The sequence below is a fragment of the Lynx rufus genome, unplaced genomic scaffold (assembly GCF_022079265.1).
Source record: "Lynx rufus isolate CCGP_SWC_20201006 ecotype Redwood Valley unplaced genomic scaffold, mLynRuf1.p SCAF_3, whole genome shotgun sequence".
Taxonomy (NCBI): Eukaryota; Metazoa; Chordata; class Mammalia; order Carnivora; family Felidae; genus Lynx; species Lynx rufus.
In genome coordinates, this window is record NW_025814845.1 from 133522085 (window position 1) to 133545514 (window position 23430).

General features: G+C 40.5%; 1 protein-coding gene across 5 annotated transcripts in view; it reads left to right on the top strand.

Moving 5' to 3' along the window:
- Positions 1-11408: 11408 nt before the first annotated feature.
- FNIP2 (folliculin interacting protein 2) overlaps positions 11409-23430 on the top strand; it is a 132344-nt gene continuing 120322 nt past the window's right edge. For all 5 annotated transcript variants that reach the window (XM_047090512.1, XM_047090517.1, XM_047090514.1 and 2 more), the window contains exon 1: positions 11409-11558. In XM_047090512.1, coding sequence (XP_046946468.1) covers positions 11446-11558 — 113 coding nt within the window. In that variant the 5' untranslated portion in view covers positions 11409-11445. The remainder of the gene's footprint in view (positions 11559-23430) is intronic.

Genomic DNA, 23430 nt, shown 5'->3' on the forward strand with positions numbered 1-23430 from the left:
GAAGAAAGAAGGCAGACATAGAATAGCAATTTTTAAACTTTTTGGGGGGTTTGAGAAATCAAAGAAAATCAGAAAATTATGGACTTCTTCCAGAAAAAAACTGCACATTCTTACAATACATCCTATATAATTTAGGGGATCTGGGTGATATTTCTCAAAGTATCACCCATGAACCATCTGCATCCAAATTTCTTGAGGTTCTAGTTAAAAGTTCAGATTCCTGAGTTACACTGAAGATTTACTGGATTGGAATCTCATAGGATCAAGCCCCAAAATAAGACTTTTAACAATGTCCACAGTAAATCTACTTAAAAAACTATTTTGGGGGGTGTCTGGGTGGCTCAATCAGTTAAGCGTCTGACTCTTGGTTTTGGCTCAGGTCATGATCTCATGGTTTGTGAGTCTGAGCCCCACACTGGACTCTGCCCTGAGAGCACAGAGTCTACTTGGGATTTCTCTCCCCTCTCTCTGCCCCTCCCTAACTTGCTCTCTCTCAAAAAATAAATAAATAAACATAAAAAATAAATTATTCTTTTAAAGAGTTTACTTTTAAGTAATCTCCACACTCAATGTGGGACTCAAACTCACAAACGCTAGCTCAAGAGTCTCATGCTCTACCAACCGAGCCAGCCGGGCACCACAAAAATAAATTATTTTTGTCAAAGGAAAAAGCACATACACACACAAGTACATTCATATATATCGTTTTAAAAGTCAAATAGTACTGTAAAGCTTATGATAAAAACCAGCGGTCTTCTACCCAACCCTTCTCCACACCCATTCCCAGCCCTTCAGGTCAACACCCTCAACTTTCCTAGTTAGTTTCACTGATAATTTTCCTCCATATCTTTATATGCTTATATCACTATTTTCTTGATTTGCCTGTTGACTTCCTGCCATTGTGAATAAATACTGGAATATCACTTCCCAACTCCACTTTTCTTCTTCTATGCTCCAATATCGTTATGTATAATTTTTTTAATTTCATTTTTTATTTTTTAAAATTTACATCCAAATTAGTTAGCATATAGTGCAACAATGATTTCAGGAGTAGATTCCTTAGTGCCCCTTACCCATTTAGCCCATCCCCCCTCCCACAACCCCTCCAGTAACCCTCTGTTTGTTCTCCATATTTATGAGTCTCTTCTGTTTTGTCCCCTTCCCTGTTTTTATATTATTTTTGTTTCCCTTCCCTTATGTTCATCTGTTTTGTCTCTTAAAATCCTCATATGAGTGAAGTCATAGGATTTTTGTCTTTCTCTGACTGACTAATTTCGCCCAGCATAAAACCCTCCAGTTCCATCTACGTAGTTGCAAATGGCAAGATTTCATTCTTTTTGATTGCCGAGTAATACTCCATTGTATATATATACCATCTCTTCTTTATTCATCCATCGATGGACATTTGGGCTCTTTCCATACTTTGGTTATTGTTGATAGTGCTGCTATAAACATGGGGGTGCATGTGTTCCTTCGAAACAGCACACCTGTATCCCTTGGATAAATGCTAGTAGTGCAATTGCTGGGTCGTAGGGTAGTTCTATTTTTAGTTCTTTGAGGAATCCCCATACTGTTTTCCAGAGTTGGTGCACCAGCTTGCATTCCCACCAACAGTGCAAAAGAGATCCTCTTTCTCCGCATCCTCACCAACATCTGTTGTTGCCTGAGTTGTTAATGTTAACCATTCTGACAGGTGTAAGGTGGTATCTCATTGTGGTTCTGATTTGTATTTCCCTGATGATGAGTGATGTTGAGCATTTTTTTATGTGTCGGTTGGCTATCTGGATGTCTTCTTTGGAGAAGTGTCTATTCATGTCTTTTGCCCATTTCTTCACTGGATTATTTGGTTTTTGGGTGTTGAGTTTGATTAGTGTTATATATAATTTTTTGTTAAATCAATAGCATTACATCATTGAAACTGTATAAATATTGTTCACTGAGCCAAGTAATGCATTGCAATCACACCTCTATTTCTGTATAAGCTTTTCCTTTTTCTGAAGTTAGTAATTGCCTCATTTTATCTTTTGTATGGTTTTCCATCTACCTATTGTTAGTTTTTCCTCCTTGTTCCAGTATCTCTGCCATATACTTATTTATATTATGTTCTGTATGCTCAAACACTTCTATTCCATTTATCTCAGCTGTTCCTGGAGCCCTCTACCATCCTCCTCGTCTCTGGCCTGGTTGTTTTTCACAGGTCCTGGGACATTCCTTCCTGCCACAACTTTCCCTGCTGCTTTTCTTTCTAGGATCTTCTCCTGTATCTTCCATTTTCATATTTTAATCCCCTATTTTGCTAAAATACATCTTCCAGCTTCTTAAGAAAGAATGGAGGTATAATGCTTGAGACCTTGTATATATGAAAATTTTGTATATTCTACATTACTTGATTTACAGTTTAGTTTTGTGAAGGATTCCAGGCCGAAAACAGTTTTTTCCTCTGAATTGTTAAGGTAGTGCTTTATTGTCTTCTGCCATCAAGAGTGGTTAGTTGCAATTCCAATGCTATTTGAATCATTCCATTTTTTGTGATCAGCTTTTTTTCTCTGAAAAGTTTTATAATTCATTTCCTTATCCAAGGTGTTCTGAAATGTAATGATGCTATACCTTGAAGTGGGTTTTTTAAAAAGTGTGTTGTTCTGGGTGGGCCCTATCCGGGAAGTTTTCTTCTATTATTTCTTGGATAATTTGTTCCCCTGTGTTTTCTCTGATCTTTTTTTTTTTTTTCAAGTTTATTTATTTTTGAAAGAGAGAACGAATGAGCAGGGGAGGGGCAGAGAGAGAGAGAGATAGAGAAAGAGAGAATCTCAAGCAGGCTCCCTGCTGTCAGTGAAGAGCCAGACATGGGGCTCAATCCCATGAACCATGAGATCATGACCTGAGCCAAAATCAAGAGTCAGACACTCAACCAATGTAGCCACCTGGTAGGTGCCCTGCTTTTACTTTCTTCATGCTTTTCTTACCATGTTGGAGATATTCATCAAATGTTGTGATTCTTGGGTTGCTATTCATATTTAAGAATGAGACTCTAAAAATTGTATTAGAGGGGCACCTGGGTGGTTCAGTTGGCTGAGCATCTGATGTAGGCTCAGGTCATGATCTCGTGGTTCATGAGTTTGAGCCCCATATCAAGCTCCCTGCTGTTAGCATGGAGCCTGCCTTGGATCCTCTGTCCCCACCCCAACCCACCCCTCCCCTGCTGTGCTCTCTCTCAAAAATAAATAAACCTTAAAAAGAAAAAAAAAGTAAACATTTCATTAGAAATTCCCTGTGTGAGTACTAATTTGGGAAATTCACAAGTAGATGCTGTAGTAATGAACTAGCATTTTACTGAGCTACCCCAACTGTAAATGTCTGGAGAGCTTTTTTTTTTTTTTTTTTTTTTTTTTTTTTTTTTTCTGTCACTCTTCTATTTCTCTGGGAACTGAGCATTTCCTTAATGCACCTTTTCTGATCCACTGAGCAAAAGTTGTCTGGCTGGGCAGGGTCATTTTAGAAAGGAAACTGGGGTCTAACTATTTCATATGTAGACTTTCACCTATCCCTCCTATTTTGAGTCTGCACCTGATTTCCCCTTCAGTGACCTGGCAGATCCCAAATGTTGAGGATTTACAGAGTCTCTGAGGGGAGCTGGCCCTCCCCTTCATTCTTAGATTTTGAATTCTTCCTCTCTGCTCAATTAATTACTATTCCTTCGTCTACTTTCTATCTTCCAAACACTTATCCTTGGCCAAATACTTGTTGCAATCTGTAATTCTCTGTTTTTCCCTCCTCTTATCTTTGTTTTTTGTGGTGCATACCTTTTTTGTTTCTTTGCTGTCATTTTAGTGGGATTTGACGAAATGGGGGTAGAAGCAGAATGCTTATAGACAGATCACAATTTTAAGCAGTACTCCAAAGTGTGTCTTATTCAACACACACTTCAGTGCTACTGGCTAGAACACAGTTGGAATACTGGATGACTGCTAAGTACATGAACTTGATGAATTTATGTAGTATTAATGATTTAAGAAAAACAAACTGGGGCGCCTGGGTGGCGCAGTCGGTTAAGCATCCGACTTCAGCCAGGTCACGATCTCGCACTCCGTGAGTTCGAGCCCCGCGTCGGGCTCTGGGCTGATGATGGCCCAGAGCCTGGAGCCTGCTTCCGATTCTGTGTCTCCCTCTCTCTCTCCCCCGTTCATGCTCTGTCTCTCTCTGTCCCAAAAATAAATAAACGTTGAAAAAAAAATTTAAAAAAAAAAAAAAAAAGAAAAACAAACTATGATGTTTATTGAACTTTTGACCTAAGGCAGGGGATCATCAGAACCTAAAATTAAAAATCCCTGTCAAACAAAAAAATGAATAAGAAAGAAAGGGAGAAAGAAAGAAAGAAAGAAAGAAAGAAAGAAAAAAAGATAGGAAGGAAGAAAGGTCATAAACATGTTAACTGTAGCTATTTCTTTTTTTTTTTTAAGAGATCCTACATTTATTAATTTTTTAAAGTAACCTCTACCCTCAACATGAGGCTCAAACTCACATCCCTATGACCAAGAGTTGCGTGCTCCACTGACTGAGCCAGGCTAGTGCCCCTACTTGTAGCCGTTTCTATCTATATATGGACACAGTATTATATTCATCTTTGTATTTTTATACATCTTCTAAATTTTATGCATTGTGGATCAGTGTATTGAGTGTGAATGAGTGTATGGGAGAAAATTTCAGACAGAGTTGTGAGCTGGAGGAGGGAGCATTCCTGGCAGAGGAGGCCTGGTAAAGAAATAAAAGAAATAAAAGAACATTAGTGTGGCTAGAGGATAGCAAGTGAGTGAGAGGGTGATGTGAGATGAATTTGGAGAGGGAGAGACCTAATAAAGTGGAAGGCCACGTGAAGAATTTTGGATTTTACTAAGTGCAATGCGAAGCCACTAAAAAGTTTTAATCAAAGAAGTGACAATAAACAATGTGCATATATATACTAAAGTAGGCTCCATGAAGGGGGCATGTGGGTGGCTCAGTTGGTTGGGTGATCTCATGATTCGTGGGTTCAAGCCCCATGTTAGGCTCTGTGCTGACAGCTCAGAGCCTGGAGCCTGCCTCAGATTCTGCGTCTCCCTCTCTCTCTGCCCATCCCCCTCTCAAATAAATAAATATTTAAACATTTTTTCTTTTTTTTTTTTTAAGTAGGCTCCATGCCCATTGTGGGGCTTGAAGTCACAACCCCAAGATCAAGAGTCACATGCTCTATCAATCAAGCCAGACAGGCACCTAGAAACAATTCATATTTTTAAATGATCCCTATTGCATGTAGAATAGATTGGAGATGGGGCAAGAAAGTAACCAATTACAACTCTTGGAGACAGGAGATAATGGGGACTTGGACTAGGGTGGTAATGGACAAGGAGAGAAATGGATGTGAGAAATATTTTGGATGATGAGAGAAAGCAAAAGGTTAAGAATGCTTTCTAGGTTTCTGTTGTAAACAAATGTGTGAAAGCAAATTTATGTGTAAAGAAGAAGAAGGCAAGAGACACAGGATTTGGAAAAAAAAATAATTGGGAGTTCAATGCGGGATGCTTGTAAGTTATCCATTGGACACATCAAATAGCTGGTTATCAAGATCTAGAATGGAGGTTAGGATCAGAGGTAAATGGTTAGGTATTATCTATATATAGATGGCATTTAAAGTCACAGGAATGGATGAGTTTATCTAGGAAGAAGAAAAGTATGCATGAAAAGAATAGAAGACAGAGAAGAAGAGAAGCCTTGAAGAGTTTCAAATTTAAATTTTTTTTTTAACGTTTATTTATTTTTGAGACAGAGAGAGACAGAGCATGAACGGGGGAGGGTCAGAGAGAGGGAGACACAGAATCTGAAACAGGCTTCAGGTTCTGAATTGTCAGCACAGAGTCCGATGCGGGGCTCGAACTCACGGACCGCAAAATCATGACCTGAGCTGAAGTCGGCCGCTTAACCGACTGAGCCACCCAGGTGCCCTAAGAGTTTCATATTTTAAAGGATAGGGAGAGGAGGACTCTCCTGAGGAGACTGAGGGAGTAACTAGTCAGGTAGTTTAAAACTAGAAGAGGTCTATGGTACCAAAAATGAGGGTTTCAAAAAGGGAGAAAGTGGTCAATTGTATTTATTGCAAAGAAGACAGGAAAAACGCCCCTTGATTTCGGCACCATGGAGGTCATTGATGGCTATAGTGAGATTATCAAGTGGATTGAGTTCTGCTGTAAATACCAGAGAATCAATTTACAGTGGATTAACCCTTGCAACATCAGAGTCAGTTGGATCCAATTTTAGAGTTTGAGTTTCTTTTCTGAGAGGTTCTAACTATTTACAAGGATGGGTATTTCATGACCTTTATTCTTTCTTAAACTCCTGTTTTTTCCAAAGAACAAAAAGTAAGTGTACTTTAAAAACGGTCTAGCTTGCAATTACCATATGGGTCCACTGAACCCTTTCATAATTTATGGGATCCCACTGATCTTAATTTTCTTTACCTTTAAACATTTTGCTATAACATCATCCAGGAATTATTTCAGCATTACTCAACAACTATTCCCAACTATGCTAGAGAAGACAAAAATAATAAGAAAACAATTTGGAATTGCCTAGAAGGTTGATTCAATGGTAAAATAAATCATCACTATTACATCATCCTACTATTATCTTATTGTATTGTCCAAAGCACTACATCATCTCTTAAGAAGGTATAAAAAAAATCTGGAGACATTATCTATGTAGTTTTTTATTAAAGCTTTTATTAATCACTGATGAGAATTCAAAAATTTCAGTTTTTCCCCATAATGCCAAAGAAAAGAAATTGATAGAGGAAAATACTTCAAATATATTATAAAAATCAGAAAATAATTGCAAAAAGATAAACAAAAGCACTCTAGACTTTAATGATGACGGTGAAATCTATCATATACAAGTGAAATACCAGATGATCAGTCTTTATTTATTTTTTAAAGATTTTGTTTTTGTTTTTGTCTTTTAAGTAATCTCTGCACCCAATGTGGGGTTCAAACTTACAACTCTGAGATTAACGGTTGCATGCTCTACCGACTGAGCCAGCCAGGTACCCCTAGATGATGAGTCTTTAGATAATGGTATCCTAAATTTTCTCAAACTCGAGAACTGATAATTCCACGATATATTTTTATTTATTTTTTAAATATCTATTTACTTACTTTTGAGAAAGAGAGAGAGAGAGAGAGATCAAATGGGGAAGGGACAGAGAGAGAGGGAGACACAGAATCCGAAGCAGGCTCTGTCCGGGCTACGACCTGTCAGCACAGAGCCCGACATGGGGCTCGAACTCACAAACTGCAAGATCATGACCTGAGCTGAAGTTGGAAGCTTACCCAATTGAGCCACCCAGAGGCCCCTCCACAATATATTTTTAAAGATAAAAAGGAAATATGGTATTCTTAACCATTCCACAGGAATGACTTCATTATTCGTTATTTTGCAACAAGGACTTGAGCCATCCAAAAAAGACATGATGTATTCTGTCATCTTTTTTGACGTTTTGCATCATATATACTTGATATAGTTTGCAAGTCAACAACTGCTAAAGGCAATGTATATGCAAAGGTGATTGGAAGGAAATCAAGATGTAGAGAGGAAAAATGCATTGAATTGCTAATTCTTTTTTCCTTTAGTTTTATTGAGATATAATTGACATGTATTGTATAAGTTTAAGGAGTCCAATGTGTTTGAGTTGCTAGTTCTAATGTTGTTTATAAATCTAAAAATGAAAATGTTTCACAGCCAAGAAGTAAAGAAGATGGCTATCTTCAATACAATTGCAAGCCATCAAAAATTTCAGAAGTGTTTTTGTTGATTCAAGTGCAAGAAGAAGCAAAAGTAATAATAAGCTAGTGCATCTGAGATGTATTCTTAATCTGGAGTCAGTATTTATGAGATGATTGTGTTCCTGGTTCAATATGTTATGTTGACTGATCAATAGTTGTATTTAAAGGATATGGCCTGGGGCACCTGGCTGGCTGAGTCAGTGGAGCATGTTCAGTCTTGATCTCAGTGTTGTTTGAGTTCCATGGGCATAGGGATTACTTTAAAAAATAATAATAAAGGACATGGCCCATTTAGGGTAATTTTCCTTTAATTGCAGGAAAATATAGAATAAAAATTTGAATTTACTATGTTTAAATTCTTATTAAACATTTAAAATTGTTTTATTATTCCTTTATTCTTGCTTCTTATAAGTGACTTGCAAAATGACTTAAAAATATGAAGTAAAAAGCAGATCCATTGGTGATGATTGGTGTACTGAGGGTTAAAGAAGCAGGGGTTTATTTGTTTCATGTAACAAGCAATAGAGGACACAAAACAGGACCCTCTCTTACAGACTGTTTTTGGCTTCAGATAACAGAAATATCATCTCATCAAATGGGGAAGGTCAGCTCAGGGTAGAGGTATTATGGATCAACAATGTATTAAGGACACAGCTTGCTTCCACCTCTGTGCTCTGCCATCTCCAGAACTGGTTTCATACCCAGGCCGGTAGCAAGATCGGTAGCATTACATGTAAACACACAACATATACAGGGAGAAAACAACAACAACCCACATCTCTCCTTACAGTTCTCTATTAAGACCGAGAAAACATTCTCCAGGATCACTTTCCTCTGGCTCCTTTCCTTCTTGGCTAGAATGGCCTCAAGCGCTCATTCCTGAACCAACACCTTGCAAAAGCAATGAGATTACCCTTAGATCACTTAGACAGAGTTTGGGGATAATGTCCGTTTACCCTGAGGCACGCTGGCCTGGGGGAGGGATGGACACCTGAACAAAACTGGGGTTGCGTTGGGAGGAAGGGGTAACAGATATTAGGTAGGCTACAGTGTACCAGGCAGTCTAACTGTACAATTGAAACTCCTAAAGGAACTTCCAGAACACGCATTAACTGGAGAGAACTGTCACCAGGACTCAGAACAGAATAAGTAAATCAGCTCTTTTACAATTCCCCCTTTTCCATCTTAAGTGTTACTCTAACATCTCCCAAGAATTCAGGATATTGTTTTACTTCCTCCTCTTGACAGCTGCATACAGGAGCAGCCAGCTGATAGATTTTCTAAGAGGGAGTGAGGGTATAAAGTGAATTAGATGTATGGAATCAGGAGACAAGCCACACAACTGTGCTGGAGACTGGGAGTGGGACAAGCTTCAGGGAAGAGGCAGTGACCAGTGCATGACAGGCAAAAGATGAGGTTTTGAAGAGGCCTTGAAAAGACAAGAAGAGAAATAATGAAACTGGGATAGGAGAGCTGTCTAGAGCTAGCTCCCCAAATTTTGCTGGTTAGGATTTTTGCTTGCTTTTAGAATTTAGAGCGAGAGGTGTGGCCAGAACCAGAATGAGGAAGAATGTTTGTTGAAAGGAAGCAAAGTGAGAAAAGGGGGAGAAGGGAAGCATTTTAGTTCCTTTTTTTTCTCTCCTAACTGAAGTTGGTCCTTAATAGTTTGAGATGCACATACTCCCTTTATAGTTGCCCAGTGAGGATCAAAATTGAGGGTGATGTCTGGGGCAGGCTGATTTTTAAATTGCCTCTTTTGGGTGATGCTGCACATTTGGACTGGGCTGGAATTAAACTAGTCCTTGGAGGTGAGGAACAAGGGACATCATGCCAAATTCCTCTTTAACGTGCAGTTACAAAAGTTGTAGGCTATCAACAGTATGCACTTCAGTTTGGGGAATAAAGGACATTTTCTGAGCAAGGACAGGGTAAGGGAGGGTGGTGAAGTTCCCCCCATAATATGACGTGGGGCCATGTCTTAATAAAGTCACAATAGATGAAGCCAGTATCTGCTATATAGGATACTAACCAATACTAGTGGTCTCATGAGGTAGATGCTCCCAGTAAACAGAGAGAAATACCAAAGTTGCAAATCAGGGTTCTGTATACACTCCATTGTGCAAAACAAGGATTGCTTACTGGCAAGAACACTTAATCCACCATTTTAATAGTAGAGATCTGAAAGGAAAACGTGACTGAGTTTCAATTTCTACCATCTTTCCCTTACCTTTGTGAAATTTCAGCACATCATTGTTTACAGCTAGTTTACTACAAGAGCCAGAAGAGGTATTTTTGATTACTTATATCTACGGAAATACATTTGCTTTTTTTGAGTTTCCAAGAGTCCTTCTTTGAACAAGTCTAAGGGAATCCAGGTGAGTCACCGTTCACTGCTCATGAAGAAGCTAGGAGAGGCAGGGTTGGAATCTTACTTTTATCTCTATGACTCCTCATCAGAAAAACTGAAGATCTAACGCTATAAGGCAGATTAAGAAGCTGCTTTGAGTCAGGCACGTTCCTTCACCACCACAGCCTGTTGGGAGAGTTCTGCACCAGAGACTAAAGTTCTCACCGAGATTGGGTGGGACTGGATAGGAAAGCCAAGTCAAATACCCCTCCCTTCTCCAAATCAAATAACATCTATCCGTTGTTGCTATCAGATTATTATGTGCCTTGATGGTTAAATATGTACTAGGAAAGCATTCTCTTGTTATAAAATAGCTTCTCTTAATTTTCTAAATCTATGTGGTGAATTCCATGTGTTTTTTAATTTCACAAGCAACTTTTTATATAACTACGGTATAGTGACCCAAGATGCTAAAGATTGAACAACTAAGGAGTTTAAATTAAAAATCAAAAAAAAAAAAAAAAAAGACGGAGAGATCTAATCGATATGGTAGAAACATGCCAATATCTTGGGTGTTGTGACATTCGAATCAGTCCTGTGAAACAGCAACCTCACGTCTTAAACCCTTTCCAGCGCCATGGGGTTTCTATAAACGAGCCCTTGCACCTGCACAAAGCCAGGACCCAAGTTCAGGGGCTTTGTCTCAAAAGAACAAAGATCGGCCCAGCCGCTCTCTCGCTTTCGAAAGAATGCAGCCACCTCCAGCCCCACGCGCCGCTCGCGGAGCCGCGTCCCTCCCGCAGCCCACCCCGGCCGCGCGGCGACCGCCCCCGCCTCCTGGGCCCCTTTAAGCGCCGCGACCGCCCCGCCTCCGCTCCCCGCGTGCTGGGAGCACAGGGCCGCCAGATCCGGGCCTCGCCTCCCACCGGGGTTACGTGAGCCCGGGGCGGGCGGCCGCCCGGCCAATGGCCGCCGCTTGGGCGGCCGCGCTCCTCCCGCGCCGCCGCTGCCGCCGCCGCCGTGGGGCTGCGGGCTCCTCCCGCAGGAGATAACTGTCAGCGCGCGAGGCGGCGGCGGCGGCGGGCCGGCTCAGTCATATGACCGGCCTCCGGCGGCCCCGACGCCGAGCAGAGTTACTCAGCCGCAGCGGCCCCGCGCTCCCACAAGGCTGGGCGGCCGCGCCGCCGCCGCCGCGATGGCCCCGCCGCCGCGGCCGCCGCCCCCGGCTGCGCGCTGAGCTGCCGGCCCCCCGAGCGCCACGGCCGGAGCTGCAGCGGCGGCGGCAGCATCATGGCCCCGACCCTGCTCCAGAAGCTCTTTAACAAAAAGGGCAGCGGCAGCGGCGGCAGCTCGGCGTCGGCGTCTGCCCAGGGCAGGGCTCCCAAGGAAGGACCCGCGTTTAGGTGAGGGGGCGCCGCGAGGCGAGGCTGGAGCGGGACCGGAGTTGGCTTCGGTACCCGCCGGGGGAGGGAAGGAGAAGGGAGTGGGCCGCCCGGGACGTCGCAGCCCAGCGCCGGCACCGGGTCCCGGGCTTGTCATCGTGGACGCGCCTGATCCGAGTGTGGCTCCGAAACCTCTGTGACCGGGAGGGTCCTTTCCTCCCTTCCTCCACTTCCTCCCTCCCTCTCTTTCCCCGCTACTCAGGGTCCCTTCCTCCTTGCAGAGAGTTCTCTTGTGTTCCTTGGGATTCCCAGGCGTGCGCTTGCTTGGCTGTGCAGACGGGAGATTCGCCCTGAATTGGGGTGAACCCCTTCCCGGCAGAGCCGCCTGGACGCCTCTGCGGGCGCTGCAAAGCTGTGTGCTGTCATTTTGAGGGCAGCTCCAACCCATTGTGTACGTGACAGTATTTTGAAGTTATGAAGGAGCAACAGTCACGAAAAAGGCATCTTCCTTCCTTCTTGTTGTGTGTGACAAGCTCTCAAACGGATGAATGAAAGTGTGTAATTTGCACATCTTTTCGAAGGTTGATGCCGCCTGATGTATGGAAAGAGGGAGTAAAATGCTTTTATGAAATGGCTGAGGTTTTAATTTAACAGTGCTGATGCACGTATTTAATAGATCCGACCTTGTGAACACACACCTTTGACTAAGAATTGACAGTATTTATTGAGCGCTTACCATCTTAAATGCTTTATGGTGATTTCTTTCATTTATGTATTTTTTTTAACAACCCTGTGAGGTAGGTGCTATTTTAACTCCCATTTTACAGATGAGGAGACTTAAAGTCGGGAGAACTTCAGCAGCGTGTCCGGGATTCACCACAGTACAGCGGCAGAGCCTGCATTTTGACCCAAGCAGTTTGACCCCAGAATCCACTTTTTAAAATGTCTGCGTTAATTCTGCGTTCGAGAGCTAACTTTTAGAAGATGACTTAAAATGCCCGGTGTTGCCTTTCAGCACACTTATGTTGGGAAGTTTATTCATGTACCTATACCAGTTTTATCCAGCAAGTTTTTAAATCGAGTATCCACTTCCAATGGTGACACGCTGCTACCGCTTTTTGGCCAGAATGTCTTGCAGAAGCAGTTTATTATTAAACAAGTTCAGAACCAGTATTAATAGACCTTTTAAGAGTTTGAAGTGAAACTTCCGAGTAAATTTTGGATTAGGTTTTGTATTCTAGAGTTTGCTTTTCTTGAATTCCGTTCATTTAAAAACATAGCTCCTCGCTGCAGTTTTGTGAGTATTACATACCAGTATTTTGTGTTCGTGAAGTGTGTGTGGGTGTGGTGTTATTTGGAAGGTAAATCGTGAGGACTTTAAACTACCCTAGTTAAATTCTCCTGTTTCCTTTAGGCCGACTGAATCCTTATAATCTGAGTAGGGAATCCCGTTCCGTTCACCACTTTGAGTACTACTGATGTCGTGTCCCTTCTCAGAATGGTAGAATTACTTCAGACCCAGGGTATGGAATTTCTTCTCTTCCCTGCAAGTAACCCAGACTCGACTAAGGGAACAAAGCCCGGAGAGAAAAGGGCATGTGTGTTACCAGTGTCTTTACTTTGGCAGCCCTTGTCAAGGACATTTAAAGCCATTTTAATGTTGGTGGAGATAGTGGGGTTACACTGTCACTGTTTCCTGTGCTCTCTGCCCAGTTGCCCACCGCCATTTCCTCCAGCCACAAGTTTAATTGAGTGTATTTTGAACAAAAAAATTGTGGCTATATTTAGGGCCTGGCCATATTAGGGAAATTGATTCCCACTTTGTGGGAACATTTTCAGTATAGTGTTCTGATGTCCCATTGCTGTATAATGAAGAACACAAAAGTATGCCAAAGACTTTTTTTTTTTCTTGACCTCGTTAGGATTTTCTACAAGTTTTTGAGGTAGAGTTTTGAGATAGGTAGGGAGAATTGGAGCTCTCAGCTGAACGTTTCACTTGATGAGGCCCTTTAGCAGTGTCCCTGCCAGGGGTCATCATGGAAAAAGAAGTGAACTAGCAGATGCCTGTACAGACTCAGGAAGGTGGGGACAAATCAACCAGCGCACATCAGATCAACAAAGGACACCCAAGCAAGTCTTTCCTCCTGCTCTCTCCACCTAGTGTAACTCTGAGATGCAGTATAGCCCTCCTGGGAAAAGTCTCCTAGAAAATTTCCTGTAGTATAACCCTCCTGGGAAAAGTCTCCTAGAAAATTTCCTTTTCTTGCCTTGTGCTTCATTTTATTCACATTTTACGAAATAGGAGCTGGCATGTGCTTTTTGGGGAAGTGGGTGCCTTCCTTATACAGGGGATTAGCTGCCCTTAGGAATCCACTTTATATATGAATAGATTTTGAGAAGTTAAGCTAAAACCCTCAGGTTAAAAATCTAGTATTCCTAACATGAATTTATTTGTCAGGGCATTTAAATACAGTATGTAACTTGTAAATCTTGAGGATGAAATTCTGCTGAGGAATCCGGTAGACTTTTTGGGCAGTTTTATAGCTTTTATTACATATTTTGGAGAAAAGCCTAAGTAAAATTAAGATCCAAAACTGTATTTATTAATTAATTTGTTGTTTGTTTTAGAGTTTGTGGAAGCCTTTTTTTTAATTTTAATTTTAATTTTTGAGAAAGAGAGAGAGCGTGAGCAGGGGAGGGGCAGAGAGAGAGGGAGACACAGAATCCGAAGCAGGCTCCAGGCGCCCAGCTGTCAGCACAGAGGCCAACAAGGACTCAAACTCGTGAACCGCGAGATCATGACCTGAGCTGAAATTGGAAGCTTAACCAACTGAGCCACCCAGGCACCCCAGTGGAAGCCTTTTTATATCTTTTCTCTTTCTGTCATCGACTTTCACTAGTTATTTTAAACTTTTCTCCAATTCTCTGAAGTTCTGCCTTTTGTCAAGTTTGCCCTTCATGTTACTCTGTTTACTCTTGTGCACCTCCTAGTCACTTCCCTGGGTTTCTTACTGTTCTCTCACCCCCTGGTTTTCACTCACTATAGTTGATGAAAGAGGAAATTTTCTGTCCAATCTGAGTAGCTAATATCATAGGTCGTTTTCAGATCTTCATGTTTTCTGGCATTCCATCTAAAAAGGGAATCATTGGGGCGCCTGGGTGGCTCAGTCGGTTGGGCGTCCGACTTTGGCTCAGGTCACGATCTCGCGGTCCGTGAGTTCGAGCCCCGCGTCGGGCTCTGGGCTGATGGCTCAGAGTCTGGAGCCTGTTTCCGATTCTGTGTCTCCCTCTCTCTCTGCCCCTCCCCCGTTCATGCTCTGTCTCTCTCTGTCCCAAAAATAAATAAACGTTAAAAAAAAAATAATAAAATAAAATAAAATAAAAAGGGAATCATCACAGTCAAGGTTCCTTCTTAAATGTATTTTATTTGGGATATCAACAAAAGCCCTTTCATAGCTTTGAGGAAAGAGACTTCTAGGAAAACAAAAGAAATCAAAAGAGATTGAATTTCCATGTTTGGGAGAAGTAGTTAGGAACAATATATGATTATGGTATCTGTGAAGTGTAAGCTCTATTTAAAGTTATAAAGTTCCACTATGGTCTTGAAATTTGAGAGTATCCTCTATTTGCTGGTCTTCAGAAAGCTTTCACTTTGAATTAGTTGGTATATAAATATTTATTTGAACAACTCTTTGTCCTAGAAAGTTAAAGTAGAACAAAAAGAGGTGATATGTCTAGAGGTTCAAGTCAGGAATAAAATTGGGTTCCTGGTCACCTTGGATTTGAGATCAGCATGTTCATATAGGAAATTTTAAAAGCCAAGGTATGCCTGTATGCTCATTGACTTGCATATCTGGTTCAGGTTTGAGGTTTTATTTTAAAGTTTGTGTTTTGTTTTTTTTTTTCAATGTCTCTTAAATTAGTAGACCAGTCTTCACCTAAAATATATATATGCAACAGAGAGGTGAAAAGCTCATAGGTTGTCAAAATATTTTATTTTGGACCCGTTAGATGAAGTGAGTAAGCTTATATATCACCTGGGACATGAGGAATGAGTGGAGGCATTTCAGCTGTTTGGTAGCTAGCTATAAAATGCTAGAAGTAGACTCCATTTTTTCTCCCCTCCAGTCCTGAATATCTAAGGCCAAATGGCCTAGTTAGTACTAATCCATATTGTTCTGTTAGAACAAATTTAAGTAATCTGTTACAGGGTTAGTATAAGTATAATTTAATCCACTTATCATCATTATCAAATAACATCTGATGCCCATGTGCTTGTGGCTTTGGCTCCACCTGTACAAATCAAGGTAGGACACTCATGACACAGGACACAGATTATTTGCCAAGATAAATAAACGGCAAAGTACACATTGGACACTATAACAAGAAGATCACTGAAACACTGATAAAGAGTAAATCTTTACGTTAAGTAAGGCATTAAGAACTCGCTGTTCTCATGTTTCGTGTGACTGAGGGTAGGAGTATAAATTAGTCTTCTCTTGGACAGAGGGAAATTACACAGAAGGGCTTCCTCCCCGCCCAGTGCCAGCTCCCAGGATATATGCATTTCTAATGAGATTTTTCTGAAGTAGGGAGAATATTCTGGAGAAAACTCAGTGTAGTTCCACTGCACTCATTTTTAATGCCTATAACCTAAGACATGTGACACACATGGGACAAATAGCACTTTTGATTTCTTTTTTTTTCTACTTTCTAAAAGTCTTCTTGGAAGTTTCCTTGCCTGCTGTTTTGGATTTATTGGCATACTCTTTACATCCTGTCTCCTTGTCCTGATACATGCCGTACACCGTTGGGGGTTATTAGAGATTTTTGGCAGAGGTAAAGAAGGGACTGTTCCAGCTAATGCAGTGGGCTCTGTTAAAAGCACTTGGAAGACAAATTGAGGAGATCATTGATTTAGTCTTGCCTCAGTCACCATGTCGACATGGGCCTGAACAAGTCTCTTCATTTCTCTGGTTCTCAGTTTTATCATTTGTAAAGTCACAGCACCAGTCCTATGTCATAGGATTACATAGGTGGTACGGAGGTAATATGATGAGTTTGAAAATCTTTTTCAAAATAATCAAATGTGGTGCAAACTGATTTTAAGTATTACCAAGGAGCCTTTTAAGTCATGGAGTTGAGTATTATTCACATTCAGGCTTTTATTAAAATTAAACCATTTTTCAGAGACTTGAGATAGAACTGAAGTGACATGTTTTTATTTTATACTTTTTTTTTTTTTTTTACCTTGACATTGTTAGTGGTGACATAGAAACCCAAGTTTTCAGAGGAGTGTTAAAGACACACAGCAGGCTGTAACTCAGACCTGGATAGAGGTGACTGAGAGTTCAGGAATATTTTTAGGAGTATGGTGTATTTGTTTTTCAGAATTATATGCTATTTTTCTTATCAAGAAAAAAATCTTATTTAGCTGAGGGGGGAATATTGTTAGGCAGAATGATACCGTTGCACAATGGATGATACTCTGCAGCAGCCAAATCATTGTTTTGTGTGTGTGTGTGTGTGTGTGTGTGCACACGTCTACGTATATGTATACACACACAGAAAGGAGTTCTCAGTATAAAAAGCAAAAGCAAGATACAAACTTACAGGGATAGTTTTTAAAAATAGGAATGTGATTGATGCTGCATGTACGGAAGAGAGCAGCCCTGCACACCAGCCGGTGGCTGCCAAAAGGGGTGGCTGAAAATTTAACTTTACTCTTTTGTGTAGGATTTTTTGCTGGATTTTGCTCTGATGAATTTGTGTGGCTTTTGTGGTTTCAATTATTTTAAATGTTGAATGCCTTTGAGTATTTTACACTGTGAGGTGGAGGTGTGTGGGGAGGGTAAGGATAATATTTGTGGAGAAGCCTGATTTGAATAAAAACTCTTTGTAGAAGTTTTCCTCTTCATTAAAATAACTGGTAGTTCCTGTTATTAAAAGTAATATGCAGTGAATTTTAATGTGCTTAAAACCTCAGTCCATTACAAGCCTCAGGAGGCCAATTTAATTGTTGGTATTGATAACTGTAGGCAGTATACATGTGCAAAATTTTTACTAGTTGGGCAGGGTCACTGCTTCCCCCACGCTTCAGAGCCCACTGTAATCTTCATCAGAACGGAGGTTAGGAGCTGCCTGCAGGTCTTCAGTTGGTGACTGAGAGAGAGCTCTAATTAAGATTTATTTGAAATGTGTTTAGAAAAAAGTGTCACAACCTTCTAGATGTGGGAGAACTTGGAGAAGTTAAGGGACTGGGATCAGATATCTTTAAAGCTAGGATATGTATTATAATTTTAAGTTCTGAAATGTGAATTGGTCATGTTACACATTGTCATTTGGCTTAGTACGTGGTATTGAAAGATGGGCCAGGCATGTGGTGTTGTAATGCATAGAGTATAGATCTAAAGAGAGCGTTGATTTTTGTCATTGTGGCTTAAGGTTGTGTTTCTCATGGCTTACTTGTGAGGTCAGTGTAAGGAAGCCACTTTGCTGTTTTGTTTCCTTGGCAAAGGAAGTTGTAAAAGATTGTCTTTGCGCTCATGAAATGCTTTGGCTGTCTGTGTGAACTCCTGGTGGGTGAATCTGATTTGGAAACTGGCACTGTGCTGATTTCTCCAGCCACTGTTTTTCTTGGTGTGGGCGAAAAGGAACAAATGTTTTATCCTGATTGTACGAGTCCCTTGCCTAGTGTGAATTGTTAGGACTGCACTATGAGGTCATGTCCTTGGCTGTAAAAGTAGTATGTCTTTCCCTTTTGCTGAAATATTTGGTGAGTTCCTACTTACCAAGTATTCTTTATCTCAGGTTTGTGAAAAATGATTATTATGTAAAAGAGGAAAAACAGGATGGACTTTTCCAGCTAACTGGGCATGTAATAGTGATTTCCCTCAACTCCACCCCGTCTGTAAATGGAACATCCATGACTCACTTCTCAGGGCCACACAGGCACTTTTGTAACCAGTGCTTGAATGGGAGGGTGGGATGGGGATGGAAGGAGATGGGCTGGCATCCCACTTGTGTTTAGCCAGAATCTGTCCAGCTGCCTTTATAATGGACTTCTGAAAAGGACAATGTGCCTTCTCACACACCATGCTACATATTTTTTTTTCTTATTGCATTTTCTGTTTGTGCCAAAATAATGCAATATATTAAATGCAATAAATGCATTCATTAATACTGTAACGTTGTGGGTAAGTGTTGTATAGCAGAGTGTTCTTTCTGTTACCTAAGATTTTGATATTAGCATGGATAATCTGGATCCCTGATTACCATATTGCTTTCTCCTTAACTGTATGCCTTTCATTTATATATATTTAGAATAGTTTCCTAGTTATTTGTCCCCGTATTCTTGCTTGTACTCTAGAATTTGTGCCCAGCATAGTGTTGTAAAGAGATAATGTATACTGCTTAATAAAGCTGACCTTATCACCACACCTGACTTTTTTAAGTCATAAATGAGGACTTTTCTGTACTTGCTAGAATACATCTTTATTTTTTTTAATGTTTTTTTTTTTAATGTTTTACTTATTCTTGAGAGAGAGAGACAGAGAGAGCATGAGCGAGGGAGGGGCAGAGAGAGAGAGAGGGACACAGAATCCAAAGCAGACTCCAGGCTCTGAGCTGTCAACACAGAGCCTGACATGGGGCTCGAACTCACGAGCCGTGAAATCATGACCTGAGCCGAAGTCAGACACTCAACCGACTGAGCCACCCAGACGCCCCTAGAATACATCTTTAAATAAGTGATCACTGGTGTTTGATTATTCACTGATGTCTAATTGAAAATGACAACCAGGGGCGCCTGGGTGGCGCAGTCGGTTAAGCGTCCGACTTCAGCCAGGTCACGATCTCACGGTCCGTGAGTTCGAGCCCCGCGTCAGGGTCTGGGCTGATGGCTCAGAGCCTGGAGCCTGTTTCCGATTCTGTGTCTCCCTCTCTCTCTGCCCCTCCCCCGTTCATGCTCTGTCTCTCTCTGTCCCAAAAATAAATAAACGTTGAAAAAAAAATTTTTAAAAGAAAATGACAACCAATTCATGCAAGGTCCCTAAGTGAAAGTATGCGTGGGTGCAGTAGAAATTTATCTCCAGAAAGCTGAGGGGGACAGACTGAGAACCTACATATCTGGTGGGGACTTCAGTCTAGTTTCCAGCAAGGTTAGTTGCACGTTGGAAGTTAATGATTATGTAGCACATGTGAACAGCTTAAACTCTGTGTGTTTATGATGGAAATATTTTTTTTCTAAGAAAATTGATAGTCCACGTATTTAAATACACCCTGGGTTACGTTGTATAATAGACATAAGTAGAAATTGAACAGGTACATGAATTTACTTGACAACATAGCAAGAAATAAACTTACAAGTGTCTGCTTTTCCTTGATTTAGGGTACTTGAGACGCTGTAATACTGAATGTAATTCTAAGTGCAGTACTGCTAAGATTTAATGGTCAGTTATCGTTGAATTTTATTTATTGGTGGCCTACTCTAACAAAAAAGTATGTGTGTGTGTGTGTGTGTGTGTGTGTATTTAATGTTTTGTCCCTGAAACTTTCCAGAGAATAGATTAACATTTAATCTAACAGTTTGACAAACAGAAAAAAAGAATTTGCTTACAAGTACACATGTATCAGTTAAATGGCATCAAGTGGATTTTTGCATTTCATTGGATAAATTATGCTAACTAAACTTTTCATTCAGTTGTCATGGCAACTCTATTTCTTCACAAGTTGAAGACAAGTTAGATGTTAACCTGCACATTCCTGGAGAGATGAAACAGGTGTTGATTTAAGATGTGTTAGGAAGAGGGAACAAAATCACCAGTCTAATCTGTTCTGCCTTTTAACACCTTGTAAATACTTCATACTGCCAACTCTCTCTCCCTGGTGTATCCTGAAGATTGGACATTTTCTTTTTTCTTACACTTGAAACCATTAGGGTTATAGAAAAAAAATTGTGTGTTATCAGTTACCTCTTAATTGTCCTTATTTACCCAAGTCTTTTATAAAATATGATGGAGAAATAGTAATAAGATCCTGTAAATTTCCCACTTTATTTATTTGTGATTTTTTAAAATTTACTTGTTTTGAGAGACAGGGAGAGCAAGAGGGAGAGAGAGACTCCTCATCAGCACAGAGCCTGATATGGGGCTCGAACTCCTGAACCATGAGATCATGACCTGAGCCGAAACCAAGAGTCAGATGCTTAACTGACTGGGCCACTCAGGTTCCCCTAAATTTCCCACTTTAAAGCATATATTTGAAGTAATTGAATGAAACAAGGAAGTGTACATGCTATGGTTAGAGCACTGATATGGGAGTTCTTCTAAATCCTAGTCCTGTCATTGTGTCTGTAGTGCTTAAGGTAGTGCTAAATGGTTGCATTTAATAAATAGCTGTTGAATGAATGAATGTATTTAAGAGTTTTGAAAACTGACAATCCTTAAAGATTCTCTGGTATTCCAGAATCGGATCTCTTGAAATAATAGTGCTTTTTTTGTAGGGAACTTCTTTCTTTATGTTTCTGGCATGCATTGTGGCATTGCTTAAAGGAATCTTATTTTATACAACTCAATTTCTTTCTTCCCAGTAATTATATGAAAAATTTTCTGGTATATAAATCATAGGATAAATATTCTAAAGGGAACTGTCTTCTCTTCAAAAAACAAAAAAAACAGCAAACGCACACACACACACACACACACACACACACACCCAACTAAACTAAAAAGACACCTAAGTAATATGTCTGAGACCCAGTTATAAAATCTCGTAGCTGTTGAAAGTAAACTATTGGAAAAGTATTATGTATTATGAACCTCTCAAATTATTAGCCATGTTGATAAAATGTAAAACTCTGTTCTATACTTTTTAGATTTATTTGAATTCTTGTGTGGTTTGGTAGAACTGTAATACATTATATGATGAACTTCACTCAATTGTTTTTTTCATGTTTATGATATAGCACACTTAATTATAAAAACAATATTGGTATTTTGAACCCTACAGGAACTGTGTGCATGTTCCATGAAGTAAGTACTTTAAAGAAAAGGTGGAATTATTTCTGCTTTCCATTTGAGAAACTAACTTAAAAATGGGTTAGAAATCTGACATGTTCTGGGGCGCCTGGGTGGTGCAGTCGGTTAAGCGTCCGACTTCAGCCAGGTCACGATCTTGCGGTCCATGAGTTCGAGCCCCACGTCAGGCTCTGGGCTGATAGCTCAGAGCCTGGAGCCTGTTTCCGATTCTGTGTCTCCCTCTCTCTCTGCCCCTCCCCCGTTCATGCTCTGTCTCTCTCTGTCCCAAAAATAAATAAATGTTGAAAAAAAAATTTTTTTAATAAAAAAAAAAAAATAGAAATCTGACATGTTCTTTAAGAAGCTCTTAACCCAGACTGATGTATAAAGATGACCTATGCTGTGTGAGGAAGTGAGCTATGAGTAAACAGTTTTCCCAAGCATAACAGGCAATGACTATTTGCTTTAGAATGGTACACTGAATAAGTTAGTTGCTAGGGCAGAAGGAGGTAGAAGAGCAGGAACTACTGTCTCTGCCCAAAGGGTGAAGAAGGACCCCTGGTAGCCTCTTGGTTGTTTCTCAGTGTGAGGGTCTCCACAGAAACCCCGTGAATATTGCTGCCTGGCCCCCGCTGTGGGATTCGATACATTTCTTAGTGCCGTGTGTTCCTGAAAATTGTCTATAAATTATGATTTGACTTTGTTCAAGATTATGAATTTTAAATGCACCTGATGAAGAAAAATGAGACAATATAAAATGATATACATTGAAATATAAACCTGTCACTTCACACCCCTGATCACTCTTTCCAGAGGCTACCATTATTGTAACAGTTTCTTTTATATCCTTTCAGAAATATTCAATGCAAATATAAGAAAAAAAAATACTCTCTTTTCGTTCATGCAAGATGGTAGTTGCCTGTATACTGTTCTGCGTTTTGCTGATAAGTTACCTACTATTCCATTGAATAAATGCATGTATCAGTACTTTAGTTAGTCCCCACGGTTCTGTTTTTTTTAAGTTTATTTGTTTTGAGAGACAGAGAGAATGAGCAGGGGAGGGGCAGAGAAAGAAGCAGAGAGAGAATCCCTAGCAGGTTCTGCACTGTCAGCACAGAGCTGTGGGGCTCGAACTCACGGACTGTGAGATCATGACATGAGCCTGAACCAAGAGGCAGACACTCCACTGACTGAGCCACCCAGGCACCCCAAACCCTGTGGTTCTTAAATCTGGCTGGACATTAAAGTCATCTAGAAAGATGTAAATGCCCAAACTGCTCTCTCAGATCCAGATTCTGAGCTGAAGTCAAATGTTTAATCAACTGAGCCACCCAGGGGCCCCAGGGGGGGCTTCCCATTTTAATTGTGCCAAGTAATAGATATTAAGTGTAAAAAGCTAAGTGATAATATGAGAAGCAGTGGACTCCTGGGCCAAATATCCAGTGTCAGATTAAGATGAAAGCAAACAGCAAGGGCTCTTTAATCTGAGCTGGTTAGGGGAGGCTTTACAGAGGAGATAAAATCTGATGGGAAAACAGTTTCCGAGAGATGAAGAGGAGGAAGATGATTTATCTTAGAAGTATTCCTGGATTAATGAATGAGCTGTTTGTTTTTTTGTGTGTTTTTTTTTTTTTTTTTTTTTTTTTTGAAATAAGAATGCTCCAGTGAGGCAAGATCCATTGGGACCAGATTGTGCAGGGCCTTGAAAGCATTATTAATTTTCAGTATAAATTTAAGTATCCCAAAGAGACGATGAGGGGTCTTCAATCTATACCTTGAAGGTTAATAGAAAGTGTAGGGACTTTGTTATGGGTCTGCATTTCTTGTGTTCAAACCTGGCTCCCCCACTTACGAGGTATGCCACATCATCCTCTCTT